The sequence below is a fragment of the Eumetopias jubatus genome, unplaced genomic scaffold (assembly GCF_037043125.1).
Source record: "Eumetopias jubatus isolate StellerSeaLion01/CBP00866 unplaced genomic scaffold, mEumJub1_p1.0 scaffold_4, whole genome shotgun sequence".
Lineage (NCBI taxonomy): Eukaryota > Metazoa > Chordata > Mammalia > Carnivora > Otariidae > Eumetopias > Eumetopias jubatus.
This window is the reverse complement of record NW_028274810.1, coordinates 6,830,765-6,844,888: the sequence shown is the minus strand read 5'-3', so window position 1 is coordinate 6,844,888 and position 14,124 is coordinate 6,830,765. Positions and strand designations below refer to the sequence as shown.

The 14,124-nt window shown below is 43.5% G+C and overlaps 1 protein-coding gene across 1 annotated transcript in view; it reads right to left on the bottom strand.

Moving 5' to 3' along the window:
• The window catches only part of TBX15 (T-box transcription factor 15), a 99,478-nt gene that overhangs the window by 13,915 nt on the left and 71,439 nt on the right, over positions 1 to 14,124 (bottom strand). The window contains exon 6 of the mRNA XM_028102178.2: positions 12,142 to 12,206. Coding sequence (XP_027957979.1) covers positions 12,142 to 12,206 — 65 coding nt within the window. The remainder of the gene's footprint in view (positions 1 to 12,141; positions 12,207 to 14,124) is intronic.

The following is a 14,124-nucleotide window of genomic DNA, read 5'->3' as shown; positions in this document are numbered from 1 at the left end:
CTATTTGTGGAGAGAAAGAGTCCAGGCAATTAGGGAGTTCAGAATAATAAGAGGATAGGCAGATAAAGCCATGCCGAGCTTTGATGCATGTAAGAAAGAGATAGGTCAGGCATGGATCTCACTGCTTTGTTCTGGAATGTTGGCCACCCATCAGAACATCTTAGGATTCCCTGTAATAGCACAGGAGGCTCACTGCAGATGGCAAGCCCTTTGTGGTTTCACCTTCTATTCCATTTTTCCCAGGAACATTGTACCAACGAGGGACAAAATATTAGCTCAAGGACAAAGAACAGTCCTTCTCATTTCACAATAAAGTGACAGATGACTGTGAAGTAACAGTTACACACTGATATACTGCCCATGTCATATTTATTCAGGAAATAGAAAAACTTTGATTTCATCTTCCTAACAGGCAAAAAGACTGTGGCAAAGGCATTCATAATTTTATTTAAGCCGTCAACACTATATAGGACAGTGACCATTTACCCATCTGTCCAAATCTAAAATCCAACTGAAAGACTGAGTTGTAGAATCATAGATTTAAAAATTGGGAAAGTCCTTGGGTACCACCTACTTCCTCTTCCTGGGATGCCATCTTGGATGGTTATCCAGCCCCTGCTGGGGTATTTCCCAAGGAAAACATTCAGTTTTCTAATAGATGTTAAGAAAGTTCTTTCTGACCTTGGCTGAAATCTCTAATGAATCTTGTACTTTCTGGTTCCATTACCAGTGAGTAAATGCTGACAGTGACAGACACTTTCCACAACCTCATCAGGAAGACTTTCCTTAGCTGTTAAGAATGTCATGTACAAGACGCCACATATGACGCAGCTACTGTCCATCCAGTCCAGGGGTCTGTCAGAAGGTTCATTTTGGTGGTGGAGTTGTAGGGGAGGGGCCATGACTACTGAAAAATAATGACTGAGACCACACATTCCTCACCACGCTTTGCTGTGGATCCATCTCTCATAGATTTATCCCAGCTACTTCCCGAATCTACTTATATATTCAAAGCATATCTCTTTTTAGAAAAATTAATCCTATTTGTTTACTCTATGCCACATCTTATTTGTCCTCAAACTCCATTAAGCTTCATCAGATAGATCTAATTGTTAGAAAGTACTAGTGCTAGATATCAGGATTTGGTGGTGTGCCGTGACTCTCTTTGCCACTAGTGTGTCTACTTTGGATCCCATGTTTCTCTGTGTCCCGGTGCTTAAGGTCTGTTGCCTGTTGCATGGGCAGATCTCTATTTGTATGCACTGAATGAATAAATAAAGGAGTAAATTTTTGCCCTATGTTTTACTACTGCACCATTATTTCATGAATTTTAGCCAGCCTAAAACTGAGAAAAGAAACTTGATGTAAAATCAAGACTCTGCAGACAAAAGGAATCCTTTAGTACTGGAGACTTGGGAATTGTTTCTATAGCTGCTTATGCCTTTCTTGACTCAGGTCTCAGAGGGGTTTCAGTTTTCCTTTGGTTTCTTCTGTTCTGGTCACGGAATTTCTGACCTGCAACAGTCTGGGTTCCCCTCTCAGGGGCAGTCATTTCTACCCTCATCTTCTCTTACAAGAGTCTCTGCCAACTATCCATTAACATCTTCAGCCACTTGGATGTCTATTCAAAGTTTATCGTGAGCAATACATTGCTTACTTATTCATCATCATTCTACCCTAGCTTTGTAAAATTTTATCGTAAGGTTCTTAAAAGTGAATTCATTGTCTAACAGATAAAAAAAAAGCAGTCTTAGGTAACCTTATGTCATTAACGTGTTCCACATGGTGGGCCTCTCCAGGTCTGCTGCACACCAGAGACCCAATGTCTGAGGTTTCCAATCAGAAATGATCATATTGGCAAGTGTCTCCTCTCTTGCTTACTTTTCCCTGTTTGCTCCAGTGACAACAGAGGCCATATCCAAACCCTCTTTGTTCAGTCCTTTGGCTAGAATCACCTCTCTGATTTCCAAGCCTCTTCTCTTTAGACTTTTCAGTCTGCTCACTGGCCAAACCAACAGAACGTGATGAAGAGGAGGGAGACAAGGAAGGAGAGGAAGCGAGCCAAAGATCTCTTTTGCAAACTGATGATACCTCAAGATCAACTGATTTGGGAAAATAGCCAGACTGTAAAGAATCTTTCTTCCAAATTTCTCATTAAAAAAAAAAGTGGGACTATCCCCTTTGAAGTTCTGCAAATATTTGATAATAATAATTATGACTACCTTCATGAACCTATTAGCACGCTGCTGCACACTTTCTGTGTTTTATTTGTGTTGAGATAGAGAATTGCTTTTTATGTTTCTCCCATTTATTTTCTCTGTAGTTCTGACTTTTAACTCTTCCCCAAGCTATTGGCTGGTGATTCTGGTAACAAAAGGAACATACACTAGGGATTGGTGAGGCCATTGGTCATCTGTCAACAGAAGACAGTCAAGGGCTACAGAGATGGGGTTTTGAAATCATAAAGAAGTTTTCCAGCCAGTAAATGTGCTAGGTCCAGGAGATATAGAGACAAAAAAGGACACAGGGTCTTTACCCTAATTTAGGAGTGTCCTGTTCAACAAGAGAACAGCATGTAAATGACTAATTCCTGAACAGTGTGATGAATGTTACACCAAAGATACATTGAAGAGGCCACGGAGCACTGAGCAAGAAGTACTTAATACACCTGGAAAGCTCCAGGAACACTCCATAAAAGGCCAGTTATTTCCGCTGAATATTAAAGGGTACTCAGCAGTTTTCCATATGGACAAGAGGCAGAAAGAACTTTCCCAGGAGAGTTCACAGTATATACAAAGACATGGAGGTATGGAAGAGAAGGCACGTTCTGGGAACTGAAAATAGTTCAGGGCGGCTGGAGCTCCAGGTGCAAGATGAGACGGTGCGGTAGATACCAGAGATATTTATTCCATGTTAGGGGCCTGGATTTTATCCCATGGGCAGTCCTGTACCTCTGATCTTCTTCCCGTTCTCTTCCTGTTCCAGCACTTGAAAAGACACAGAACTAGAATATACTGTTCTTTCAGATCTAATTACTGTATCTCAACTTCCTAATCCTTTTTCTTAGACTGCCCTTCAACCACTGAGGTGAGGTCAACCCTTCCACACATCCTTTTCCTTCCCTGGATCTGGAATTGTCTCCTATATATTGGTTATCCAGGAATATTCTACAGGACCTCCCAACAGAGGTCTGCAAATGGGCAAAAAAAAAAAAAGCCATCATTCAAAACTTGGCTCTAGACGGTACAATAAGTATATCTTCATGACGAATTGGCTGTCACTGATATGCCTTATAGTGGTTTGGAAGAACAGGTGTCCAACGGACAGATGCTTGGAGCTGAGTCAAAATTGTTCCTTACCCAGTGACTCCTAACTTGGGGACCCTGTCCCCACATGGAGTCTGAACAGGTAGCAATGGCAGTCCCCAAGGAGTTTTCATTGCCTCGAGAAAAATCACTGACAACACAACAGAGGCTAACTAAGAGATTAGGTTTCTTTGCATTTGACTGGAATGATCTGACTTTAATCAGGAAATACCAAATCGCACAAGAGGCAGATTAGCACAGTGGTGAAGAAGAGCAAGAGCTCTGGAGCTGGACCGCCTGGGCTCACAGTGCAATCCTGCTGTCCCTCAGCATAATCTCAGCCAGGCTGTATCACCTTCTCATGCCTAAGTCTCCCTACCTATAAAATGGAGGTAACACTATTCCCTCCTAGTTGTTATAGTAAATGCAGACTGATTAAAGATAAAATATATCAAAGAGAAAAAAAAAACAATGAAAGCTTGAGGATCACTGGTCTACCTCAAGCAAAAGAAATGCCACCACCGTATGCCCAGGCTGTGACCTGTAACAGGAGAAAACATTCCTACTTCCCTGGAATCCAAACCTGTGTCAGCCCTCCGGCTCCGGACTGAATATGGAGGGACCCGCATGTTACTTAATTCCATTTCTCATTCTCTCCTCAAAGAACCAAACACGTGTCCCTCAAGCCTCTGTAGGCCTCATTATCTTGCAGATATTCCAGGCTCCAATATGTTAGCCATTAAAAAGACGTCACTCTGTTAGATGACACCATCCCTGGGCAAGAGCCATTGATAATAAAACAACTGCCAACTTTTCCCTGGCAAACCCCACACAGCCAAGAGGACAATGGTGGAAAACGTTCAGGACAGAGGAGGGAGAAGAAATAACAAGGCAGAGAAAAATGTCAAATATCGGCTGGAAGACCATAAGCCAGGGGATGTGATACACAGCCACGGCCTGGAAAAAGAGGGAGATTCTGGCAGGGATGCTGCCACCGGAGTCTAGTACAGGGCCAGCTACCTCGAACTGTAGATGCAGCAGTTCCTGAGAGGGACCCCAGCGCTGATGACTTACTCTCGCTCTGCTCAACGCCCACACACCCATGCCAGGGATAACACAAGAGTATGCAAAATCTACAGGGGCTAGTAGGATTGCCGGGAAAGAGCAGGATGAGATTGGCTGGAAAAACACAGTCAGTGGCTCAAGGGAGAACAAATAAAAATATAAAAATTGAAAGTGAGGGAGACACTTGGAAGTCGTGCTGGTTGAAAGAAGGCAAGGGGTTTGCTCACTGACTCTCGGCTTGCTACGTGAGTCTGCAGGAGCAACGGGGACCCAGACAGGGGCGAGGGCAGGGCTGTCAGCTGACTGGCAAGCTGTGCCACACAGAGGGAGAGTGACATCACCCTCTGGATGCTGCCATTGGCTGGACTGGCAAATTCTGAAAGCTAGTATCTCACTCTGATCAGTGGTACCACCCATAAAATGGGAAACACTCTAACAATACCAATCAACTTGGAGGCAAAAAGGGACAACCTGGACTGCAGATACTGTGTGAGATGATTATTACTATTATTATTGTACACTTAGGATTTGAACTCCTAGAAACAAACATACAAGATTGAACTGTATGAAACTGCTGATATTTTACCTCTTGGACCCACAAATCTAGTAATTTCCTATGTTCAGCTTAGGAGGTAGGTAAGGGGGTGGACAAGATTTGAGACACTTGGTTATAACAGAGAACCCTTCTAACAGACTTTAACTGAGACCCATCCTGCACATTTCTTCCCTAACTCACAAAGAAAAGTGGTTTCTTTCAGATCTAAGCACAGATGACCTGGCCCTGGGGCTGGGGCCTAGCTGACTCTTCTCTTTCTTCCTTTTCCCTTCCATTAACTGGAGACACTCTGATTCCACACGGAGTTTTGAGAGAAGGAGCTGGGCCTTGACAGGGTTTCCAGTCTGTGTCCAAGGAGGTGGGTCTTCACTCTAGGAACATGGCCTTGGGACAGCAGCTGCTTATGAGGGGGTCCCAGGAAAATCCCTGACCCCCTAAATATCTTCCTCCTCATCAGTGGAGATGCCTTCCTTTGGGTTAAGTATCAGCCTCGTTAATCATCCTCCTCCAGCAAGCAAATAGATCTTATTCCCGTAATGCAGTTAATGGCTCCATTTTTAGATCACTCTCCCCTGCAACATGTAAAGGGACACTAGGTACCACAGAGGACTGCCGCCAACCACATTCCCAGCAAACAGCAGGACTGGCGGAGAATTAGCTCAGACTCACATGGCCTCGTACACCTCATCCTGCAGGTCTTCTTGTTTTCTCAGTGAGGGGCAACCTATTAAAGCTAGTTACCCATGGGAACCAACCGCCGCAGGATACAGGGCCTGCCACCGGCTCCTTTCTGTCAGCTCCGAAATGGTGGAATTTGAGTGTCATGGCTAAGCCTCCAAGAGTGGCCTCCATAGAGAAAAAGATCCCCTTCCAGAAAGCTCTGCAGAAGGACCACCAGACCCCGGGCCTGTTGTGGAGAAGCAGGGGCTTCTGGGGCACCATGCCAGCTGGGAGTATCTGGAGGAAACCCGGTCACATGGGATAGTCCCCCTTGCAGTTGCCTTAGACGCAATGGAGGCTGGGAGTAAGCCCAAGGTCAAAGACAGGATGAAGGGTGCTGAGAGAACCCAGAGTCATACACTCCATGGCACTCTTTAAAACAAGTACATAGAACCTTCACTCCCCAGACAGATCATAATTTTAATCCTCTCCTTTTTATGTATGTGTTTGCTTTGGAGGAAGTCCCTGGGAATTATATAAAATTTCCGAAGCCGACTTGGGCCTTCTGTAAAATCTTGGCAGCCACTCCCAGCAGAGACAAGGCTTTCACGTTAGATGTGGACTGAGAGACGCATAGCGTCCTCTTTCCTTCTGCTCCTCTGGCTATCCCTTTAAGGTGCAAAGTCTTTGCAGTTGTAATGCTCTGTCTAGCTGCGCACAGTGTGCTCACCAGGCAGGCGGACAGAGAGACCTCTCGAGGCTCTTCTTGTCCGTGGGACTCAATGCAAACACTCTTGCTTCTCTCCAGCTCCATGACCTTTGTCTTCTCTTTGGAATGTGCTGCCCACTAGGGTGGCCACCCATAACTATATAATTTTACCTCTCCGTTCCCCACTGAGCGAACTTTCTCAACTAAACCTCACTCTGCTTGGGCTCAGCCTCTGGGACCCCTTCTTTCCTGAGGCTCATGGACTCTGAAATTTGCTGGGAGTCCTCTTTTCTCCAGGCAGCTTTATAAACGTGTCCCCACTGTTCAGAGACAGCTCCGATGGCCTGAAGGATGTGCATGCCTAATCTAGAATGAGGCTAAATCAGTGTCCATAGCATCAGTCCATCCCAGATTTGAATCAAAATTGCCCTTAGTCTTCAAACTAAACCTACTTATAGATTCACTCTTTCTTCCCTTCTTGGTTGGTATCTAAAACTAGCTCCCCACTGTTGCTACACCTGATTCACTGTTGGTTGGGGTAACGGAGTTCCTGGTTTTTAATTTCTCTGCCACTCATCAACTCTGTTTGCTGTTTTATAACTAAGTAAACAATTATTATTTTACTCTGTATACCTGGCACTGTAGGAAATAACCTAAGACTAGAAGCCTGAAAAAGGTACAGTCCCAGTCTTCAAGGAACTTACATTCTACCAGCAGGCAGAGCCCACGAACACAAACTGAGACATCAATTCATCAAGCTGAGGGGATCTGTTTTCCCTAGGAGTAGGAAGGTGCTACTGTCTCCTCCTGGAAGGAGAAATCTCCCAGAGGTCACTCTGGATATTGTGCCCTGGGGCTAGGCCTGATGAAAAGTAAACATACACGGGTCTACCCAAAGCCAGATTTGAGCCACATAGTTTCTGAGAAATCTAGAAGGAGGGACAATTTAGAAGTAAACACAATTGCCCTTCCATTGCAGAGACAATGCCAGAAGCAAAATCTGACAGTGTCTCCATCCAAAAGGACCAGCTGTCTACCACTCCTTCCTTCAACATGAACACACACACACACACACACACACACACACACACACTTCTGGTGGAGACTTCTAATCAGGGACACAATTACATAGGAAGACAAAGTAACAACTCCCTAAGTACAGTTTGGAGAGTGGTGACCTTCTCACACTGAAGCGTGTGAATGGCACTTCCTAAGGAAGCGGGGAAAGACTGTGACAAGGTCTGGTGACGGTGACACCATAGGGCTGACACTGGATTCACTGGGGCTTCTGCAGGCGTTCTGAAAGGCCCAATGAATGTCACTTCTTGTCCTCATTTGAACTCAGAATAAAGTCTGAGAAAGATGTAGGAGCCTGAAGCCATGGAGACTGAAATACCAGTTTCATTACTGATAAAGGTGTGTGGATACTACGGCACAGGTGTGGAGGCTGAATGAGTGGGTCAGAACTCCCCTGAAACAAGCCAGCCCCCTGGAATGGCAGGCCTCCTCTGCTGGACTCACCACACAGTGGCAAGAGCCCAGAATGTACACTGTGTGCAGGCAGGCAGGTCCTCAAGAGTGCCTTCTCCCAGACTCAGCAATCAGATGGGTCACTCTGATGCCCAGTGAGGGGATGGAGAAAGCGAGAGGGCTAGAAGCCAGGAGTATTCTCCGTGGCTATCTCTTTACATGGAAATATGAGGAATGGAAATAAGTATCCTCACCCCAGCGCTGCCCCACCCCCCCGCCCAAGTTCTTCTCTTTGCCCAGGACACGGCTGTCGCCTGGCTGGCCCCACTCAGAGGACGCCTCACTGAGAGGCTGGTAGGATGGGAGAGACTCAGGAGAGGCATGGGAAGAGACTGCAGTGGGTGCTGTGTCCTCCCCATCTTCCCTCCACACCCCTCCCTTCCTGAGCCTTTGGATTGCAGAGGGATAGATTGAGATAGACAAACCTAAACGTGTTTTGGTTTGAGGTTTGGCAAATTCTGTAACTCCAAAGTATTCCACAAATGTTTTGTGTTCTGCAAAACCAAAAAATATTGGCCAAGCACTTCCCCCCCCCCCAATTTTTAAGCCCATGTGTTTTTAAAGGAAATGTAATCCGTATGTTTTGGGTACATTTATATGCAACTCATCAAACCATGCTCGTCCCCATGAGTCATTTGATGTCTAAAATGCATGGGGATGATCATAGATTTACAAAAACTCTGTTAGCACAAGAAGGGCAACAGGTGACGCACTGGATAGAAGGTAAGGAACTAGATTCTGGTGTCGGCACAGAACCACCAGACCCCAGAAGATTTACAAATAATCCCCTATATCCTCATCCATCAATCTTTCCCATCTGCAAAATGACATTGATAATTCTTGCCCTCATCAGATCCTGCGGGCAGGGAGTGAGATTTCAAGTCTGACTGCCAGGTCATTTTGAGCTTTTTAAAGACAAAATACAAGCGTCCCTATACCTGCCCCCCATGGGTCTATATTAATCTAGCTTCCCAGAGCGCTGGAGGACAAAAATGGCTTCTATATTCAATGATTCATCTTTGCCCTCTCATGAGACAGGGGACTTCAAGGCCATTATGTCATGGTTTCACCTGCTAGGGAAGTTCAACCTGATTTCCTGTCCTCTACTAGGGAGCCCCTTGTTTATGGGGAGTATAGAAAGTAGATGATAAAGCCATGGGGAAGGCTACAAAGACAGGTGGAGAATATACAGGTTGTTTTATTTGGAAGAGAGACGATTCTGGGTACTTGAGTAGTATCTTTAAGTAAATGAAGGGTTTTCAGAGGAGGAGTTCTAGTCTCCATATCTGTTGAAGACAAAATAAGTCAAGTTTAAACTGTTAGCATGATAGAGCACAAAGTTCACAGGCTTTGAAGTCAGGTGAACCGGGAGTTACTCCGTGCTCCAGCTTTGCTCTGTGACACTAGGGAAACTGCTTAAGCTCTCTGAGGCTCAGTTTCTTCATTTGTAAAATATTTTTAAATATTTTAAAGATTAGAAGAAAAAAAAACCCTAAGTAAAAGGTCTGAACACAGTAAGTGTTCAATCACAGATAATTTCAGTAATTACTAATGTTACTTAAAGTAGCCTGCAGTGTTTAATGGGGCATACGTCACAAAGAATCACCATGCTACCAGAAAAATAAACAAATAAGGCACTGAAATGGGCCAATGAGGATCCGTAGTTCTGCTTTCGTGGAGTCCTTACAAAGAAGAGTAACCCATGAGGCAGGACAAACCAATAACTGTCCTGAGCAGGAAGACATTCACCAGCCCCAGAGCAGACCCAGGCCAGGGCCAAATGATGCATCAAGGTCCCTTCTAGCCCAGTGAGGGGACGGGAGGACCCCAGAACTTGCACCAAGATGTCATCACAACTTCCTAACCAGAGGCAAGTGCTTCAAGATACATGGTCTTATTCCCCAGATTAAAGCATGGTTCCAGTTCTCAGAGCAGAACTCTGATGCTGCTCAGTACAGCCTCTCTATTCCAATGTTCTGTTCTAGGTCACGCCTCTGAAAAACAAGGACTCCAGTGGAAGAAAAACTGCAAGGAAAAATCAAAACAATCTTCAAAGTTCCGAGAAGAAAATAAGCAAGTACTAAATGTCACTGGAGATACAGAAGGAAAGAAAGAGAAGGTAGTTGAGTAACTAAAGTCATAGGGTTGACCCCTCACGGTGTCTAGGGCAGAAATTCTTAACTCTTCTTGGTCATGGAACTTTTTGAAAATCTGAAGAAAGCTATAGATCTCTCCCCAGAAAAATGCACACCTGCTCATCCACACACCAATTTTCCTTATAATACCTGGGAACTCACAGAACCCCGGAAATCCATCCATGGACTCCAAGCTAACGATTGTAAATACCCTAGCGGCTTCTTTATGAAAGGCCAGCTTCTACTCCGAGCACATCATCACTAGCAAGATCCTCAATAAGCCTAGAATGCAGAGCCCCGAAAAGAAAGCAACAGGAAAAAGTTCACAGGCACGTTCTACCACCTGAACATGGAATATAAACTAACTGGCGGGAAGAGGGCTGTCCCAAATGGAAGGAATACGTATGCATTCCTCATTGGCTAAATTTTGAAGACAAAGGTCTTTGCTGAACAGGAAAGCATTTGGCCTGGAGTTCTTGTGCCTGAATTCTAGTGTGGCCACACCACTAACTGCTTGCTTGATCTAGGACACATTACACAATTTTGCCATCTTCAAACTAGAAGTTTAAGTGAATTTTTCTTCAGTAGATACAACTTTAAGAAATTCTGAGGTAAATAAAATTTTATAGCAATCTAAATGTCTTTTAAATATAAAATAAGAGTTTCACAAAGAAGTGCTTCCATAGGGGATTAAGGGTACACTTATTGTGATGAGCGCTGAGTAACATATAGAATTGTTGAATCACTAAATTGTACACCTGAAACTAATATAACACCGTATGCTAACCATAATGGAATTCAAAAAACAAATAAATACTTTTTTTTAAAGAAGAAGTGCTTCGGGGGTCCTGGGTGGTGCAGTCAGTTAAGCACCTGACTCTTTGTTTCGGCTCAGGTCATGATCTCAGGGTGGTGAGACTGAGCCCCACATCGGGCTCTGAACTCAGCAAGGAGTCTGCTAAAATTTCTCTCTCCCTCTCCCTCTGCCCCTCCCTATCTTCACTCTCTCTTCCTCTCTCTCTCTCTCTCAAATAAATAAATCTTTTTTTAAAAAAAAAAGAAGTGCTTCCATAAATAATTTTGTAAAGGAAATGATCACCACAGATGATTTTTAGCAGAAATCTGGTTCCGGTAGAATGCTATTATATAGTTCATGAAGTGATCCTAAATATAATACTAGATAGTTTATCTGAAAACTCTTGCAGAGAAAATAGCAAAGGTAACTCCTGACGGTCTGTGTCATTCAGATGTAAAGAAATGCCCCCAAATGAGGAAAATGTCTGAACATTACATAAATGGTTATTGCAAAGCCTACACACTTTACAAGACACACGTGTCACATTTGTGGTTTCAGTATGGTTTATATAAAGTGAGCTTTTCTGACTGAATAACCTTAGATAGATCTGTGTTCCCTAGCAACTTCAGTTCTCCCCTAGCTCTCTGGATAACAGATTTTAATTTTATATAGGAAGGGTGGGAAAGAAAGGATTTAGAGAGAAGCAGAATTAACCAGAAAAATGCCACAGCCACTAAGACCACTTACAACAAGAGCAAATAGTCCTGCAAATGTCAGCAGCTCTTAAGAGTTTCCCTACATGATAACCTAATCCTAATGATGATGCTGGGGCATCAAGAAAGGTCATGTTCTAGAAACTGTCTTTACTAAGGCATGCAACATCTAATATATTTTGGGAATATTTCTTAAAAGAAAAATGGCTAATTTTTAACAGTTTTTAGCTAATCTTAAAGGTGATAATTTTCTGATAATTTTTATTTGTCCACAATTCCTTGGTTGATAATACAAAGTAAATGAGGTGCCACTGTAGGTGCTATAGCCACCTAGAGTACTTAGCAGAAAAAGGAGCAATCTTTTGATGATAATAAATCACCATAAAATTTGGTTTAAATGACTGGATTATCAAGTATGGTGTAGGGAGAAAAACACCAGGAGGGATCTGTACAGAGTGTTAACAAAAATTGGAAAACTCAACTTTTTGAGGACAGCTTTTTGATTCTCAGATCAGCTATCCATCTCTCTTTGCCTGAGTCAGCACAGAGGCATAGTATTCAAGTTTTCCCCAAAAAGCAGGAGCCAAAAGCCACCAATGGGGTGTGGGGAGGGTGGGTGGGAATAATGTCATGAAGAAAAGAAATGTCGGTGTCTTTCCCAATTATCCTTACCTGTTTCTTCCAGAATCTCTGAATCCTTTAGCAAAAGGGTTTCGATCAATTTTTAATCTGGTGATCTGGAAACAAACAAAGAACATAAATTCTATTTTTATTAACTGATTTCTTTTTTTGGTTTCTCCTGGAAAATTAACAGAAATCACTCTGTTGGTAACAGCTGTTGCTTTTATTTAGTTTCCTTTAAGTCTGAGATTTAAATGGAAGTTGATATAGGACATGGGCCTGGCACCCAGATGTCTGACCCACCTGACCCACTTCTCCTTAAAAACTGAGGTCTTCCCAGTATGTGACTATAAACTCTCTTCTGCTCACCTTTCTTGCCCCAGAAAAGGTGATAAATCACTTGCCTAGACACACAAAGGCATGGAAATAGAAAACTGGGCAATGGTCAAGTCCGTGGTACATGACACACAGGAAGAACTTGAAAAGCATTTGTTGAGTGAATGAGTGAGCGAGCAAGTGAGTGAATGATGAACAAATGGATTCAGTCAATCCAATCCAATGGAATTGGACCCCCAGACAATCTGCCTCAGGCTGAAAGGTCCATATAATTGACTGCACTTGCCATTTCACTTTAGTTGTCCCTTCCCTGCCCCTTGAGATGGTTCGTTTAATGACCTAAAATGGTCTTGTAAAAGACATAAAAAGTAGCTACACTTTTGTCAAGGTTGCATCCAAAGGAAAATCTATAAACGGGGGAACCCGATGGGACAGGCTACATCCAGTCCCCAAGGCTCACAAGCAAATCAGAAGACATGAATGACTGTGTGACCCAGGTTGGATGGGTCCTCAGGAGCCATCTGGTTCAACCTCCACTCAGAGCATAAGCCCCTCTCTATCACATCTTACCTTAGCCCCTTCGAACTCAGCGAGGATTGTACACACCACCCCCGTGCCCCCAGACTAGACCAAGCCTGACCAACAAATTCCACATGTGTTCTTACGTTTCCACTTTCAGCCTTGGTCATGGGAGGTATTTTTGATATTTTTGTGTCTAAACCAGATGTCAGTGACTCACTATCTTCAGGCAACAGAGACTTTGGGGTGGGGGCGAGGGAGCCCAGGAAAGGAGGCAAGGCGCTTTCAATGGAAGGTGTTTGTAGAAAGAAAGGAATCTCATTGAAGACCACCTTCCCATTTCTGATTGTTGCAGAACTTATTACCAGGATGGCTAAAGATTTTCTTATGTTGCAAATCTTTTCCAAGTCCCTCTTCCATCTTACTTTGTCAGAGTGGAATTTCCCAAAGCTGCAATCTTTAAACGTCTTTAAAATGCAATGTGAGATTCTGACCAACAGACTCTGACTTGAAAGTACCAAAGTTAATTTTTTTCCCTAAAACATTCCTTGCCTTGAGAATGGCATACTAATAATGCAGCACTAATAATGTAGCAAAAGCAATTTTACATCTATTTTTATAGACCAGAGCAGGAGCCTGAAGCTTTGGCTCTCTAAAGTCGAGTGTCTGCCCTGTGAATACTGTATTGAGTTTAAAGACTGTCACTGCTTTTCTGTTTTTGACTTAAAATCCATTCTTTCTTCCTTCGTAATCCACAGCAATAAACCGCACACCATATTTTCTTTTCAAGTTGGGGTTATAATATTTTATTTTCTCTTTCAAGTTGGCTTATCCTACCCGGCTCATTTATGATAGGGGTTTCTGATATATGATTGCGCTGCCATGTTTAGGGGGCCTCCACAGACTCCTGTAAATAAAATGACATTCTATTTCATGGGCCTGGGAGAAAAGGTTGAAAAGCTGCTTCCCACAGCTCATTCTATCTCAGGCCAAGAAGTCTGCATGGAGATTGAATAGAAAAGTGCCACCAAATGTTAGGAAAAACAGCACCTCTCTACTTGTTTGGAAGCTTTTAATGTGAGATTTAGAGAGCTTTATGTAGTGTGGTTGCGTACTCATTATTTATCAAGTACCTTTGTGTGCAAGGCAAGGTGACAGGAGGCAGAGGTGACAGTGATA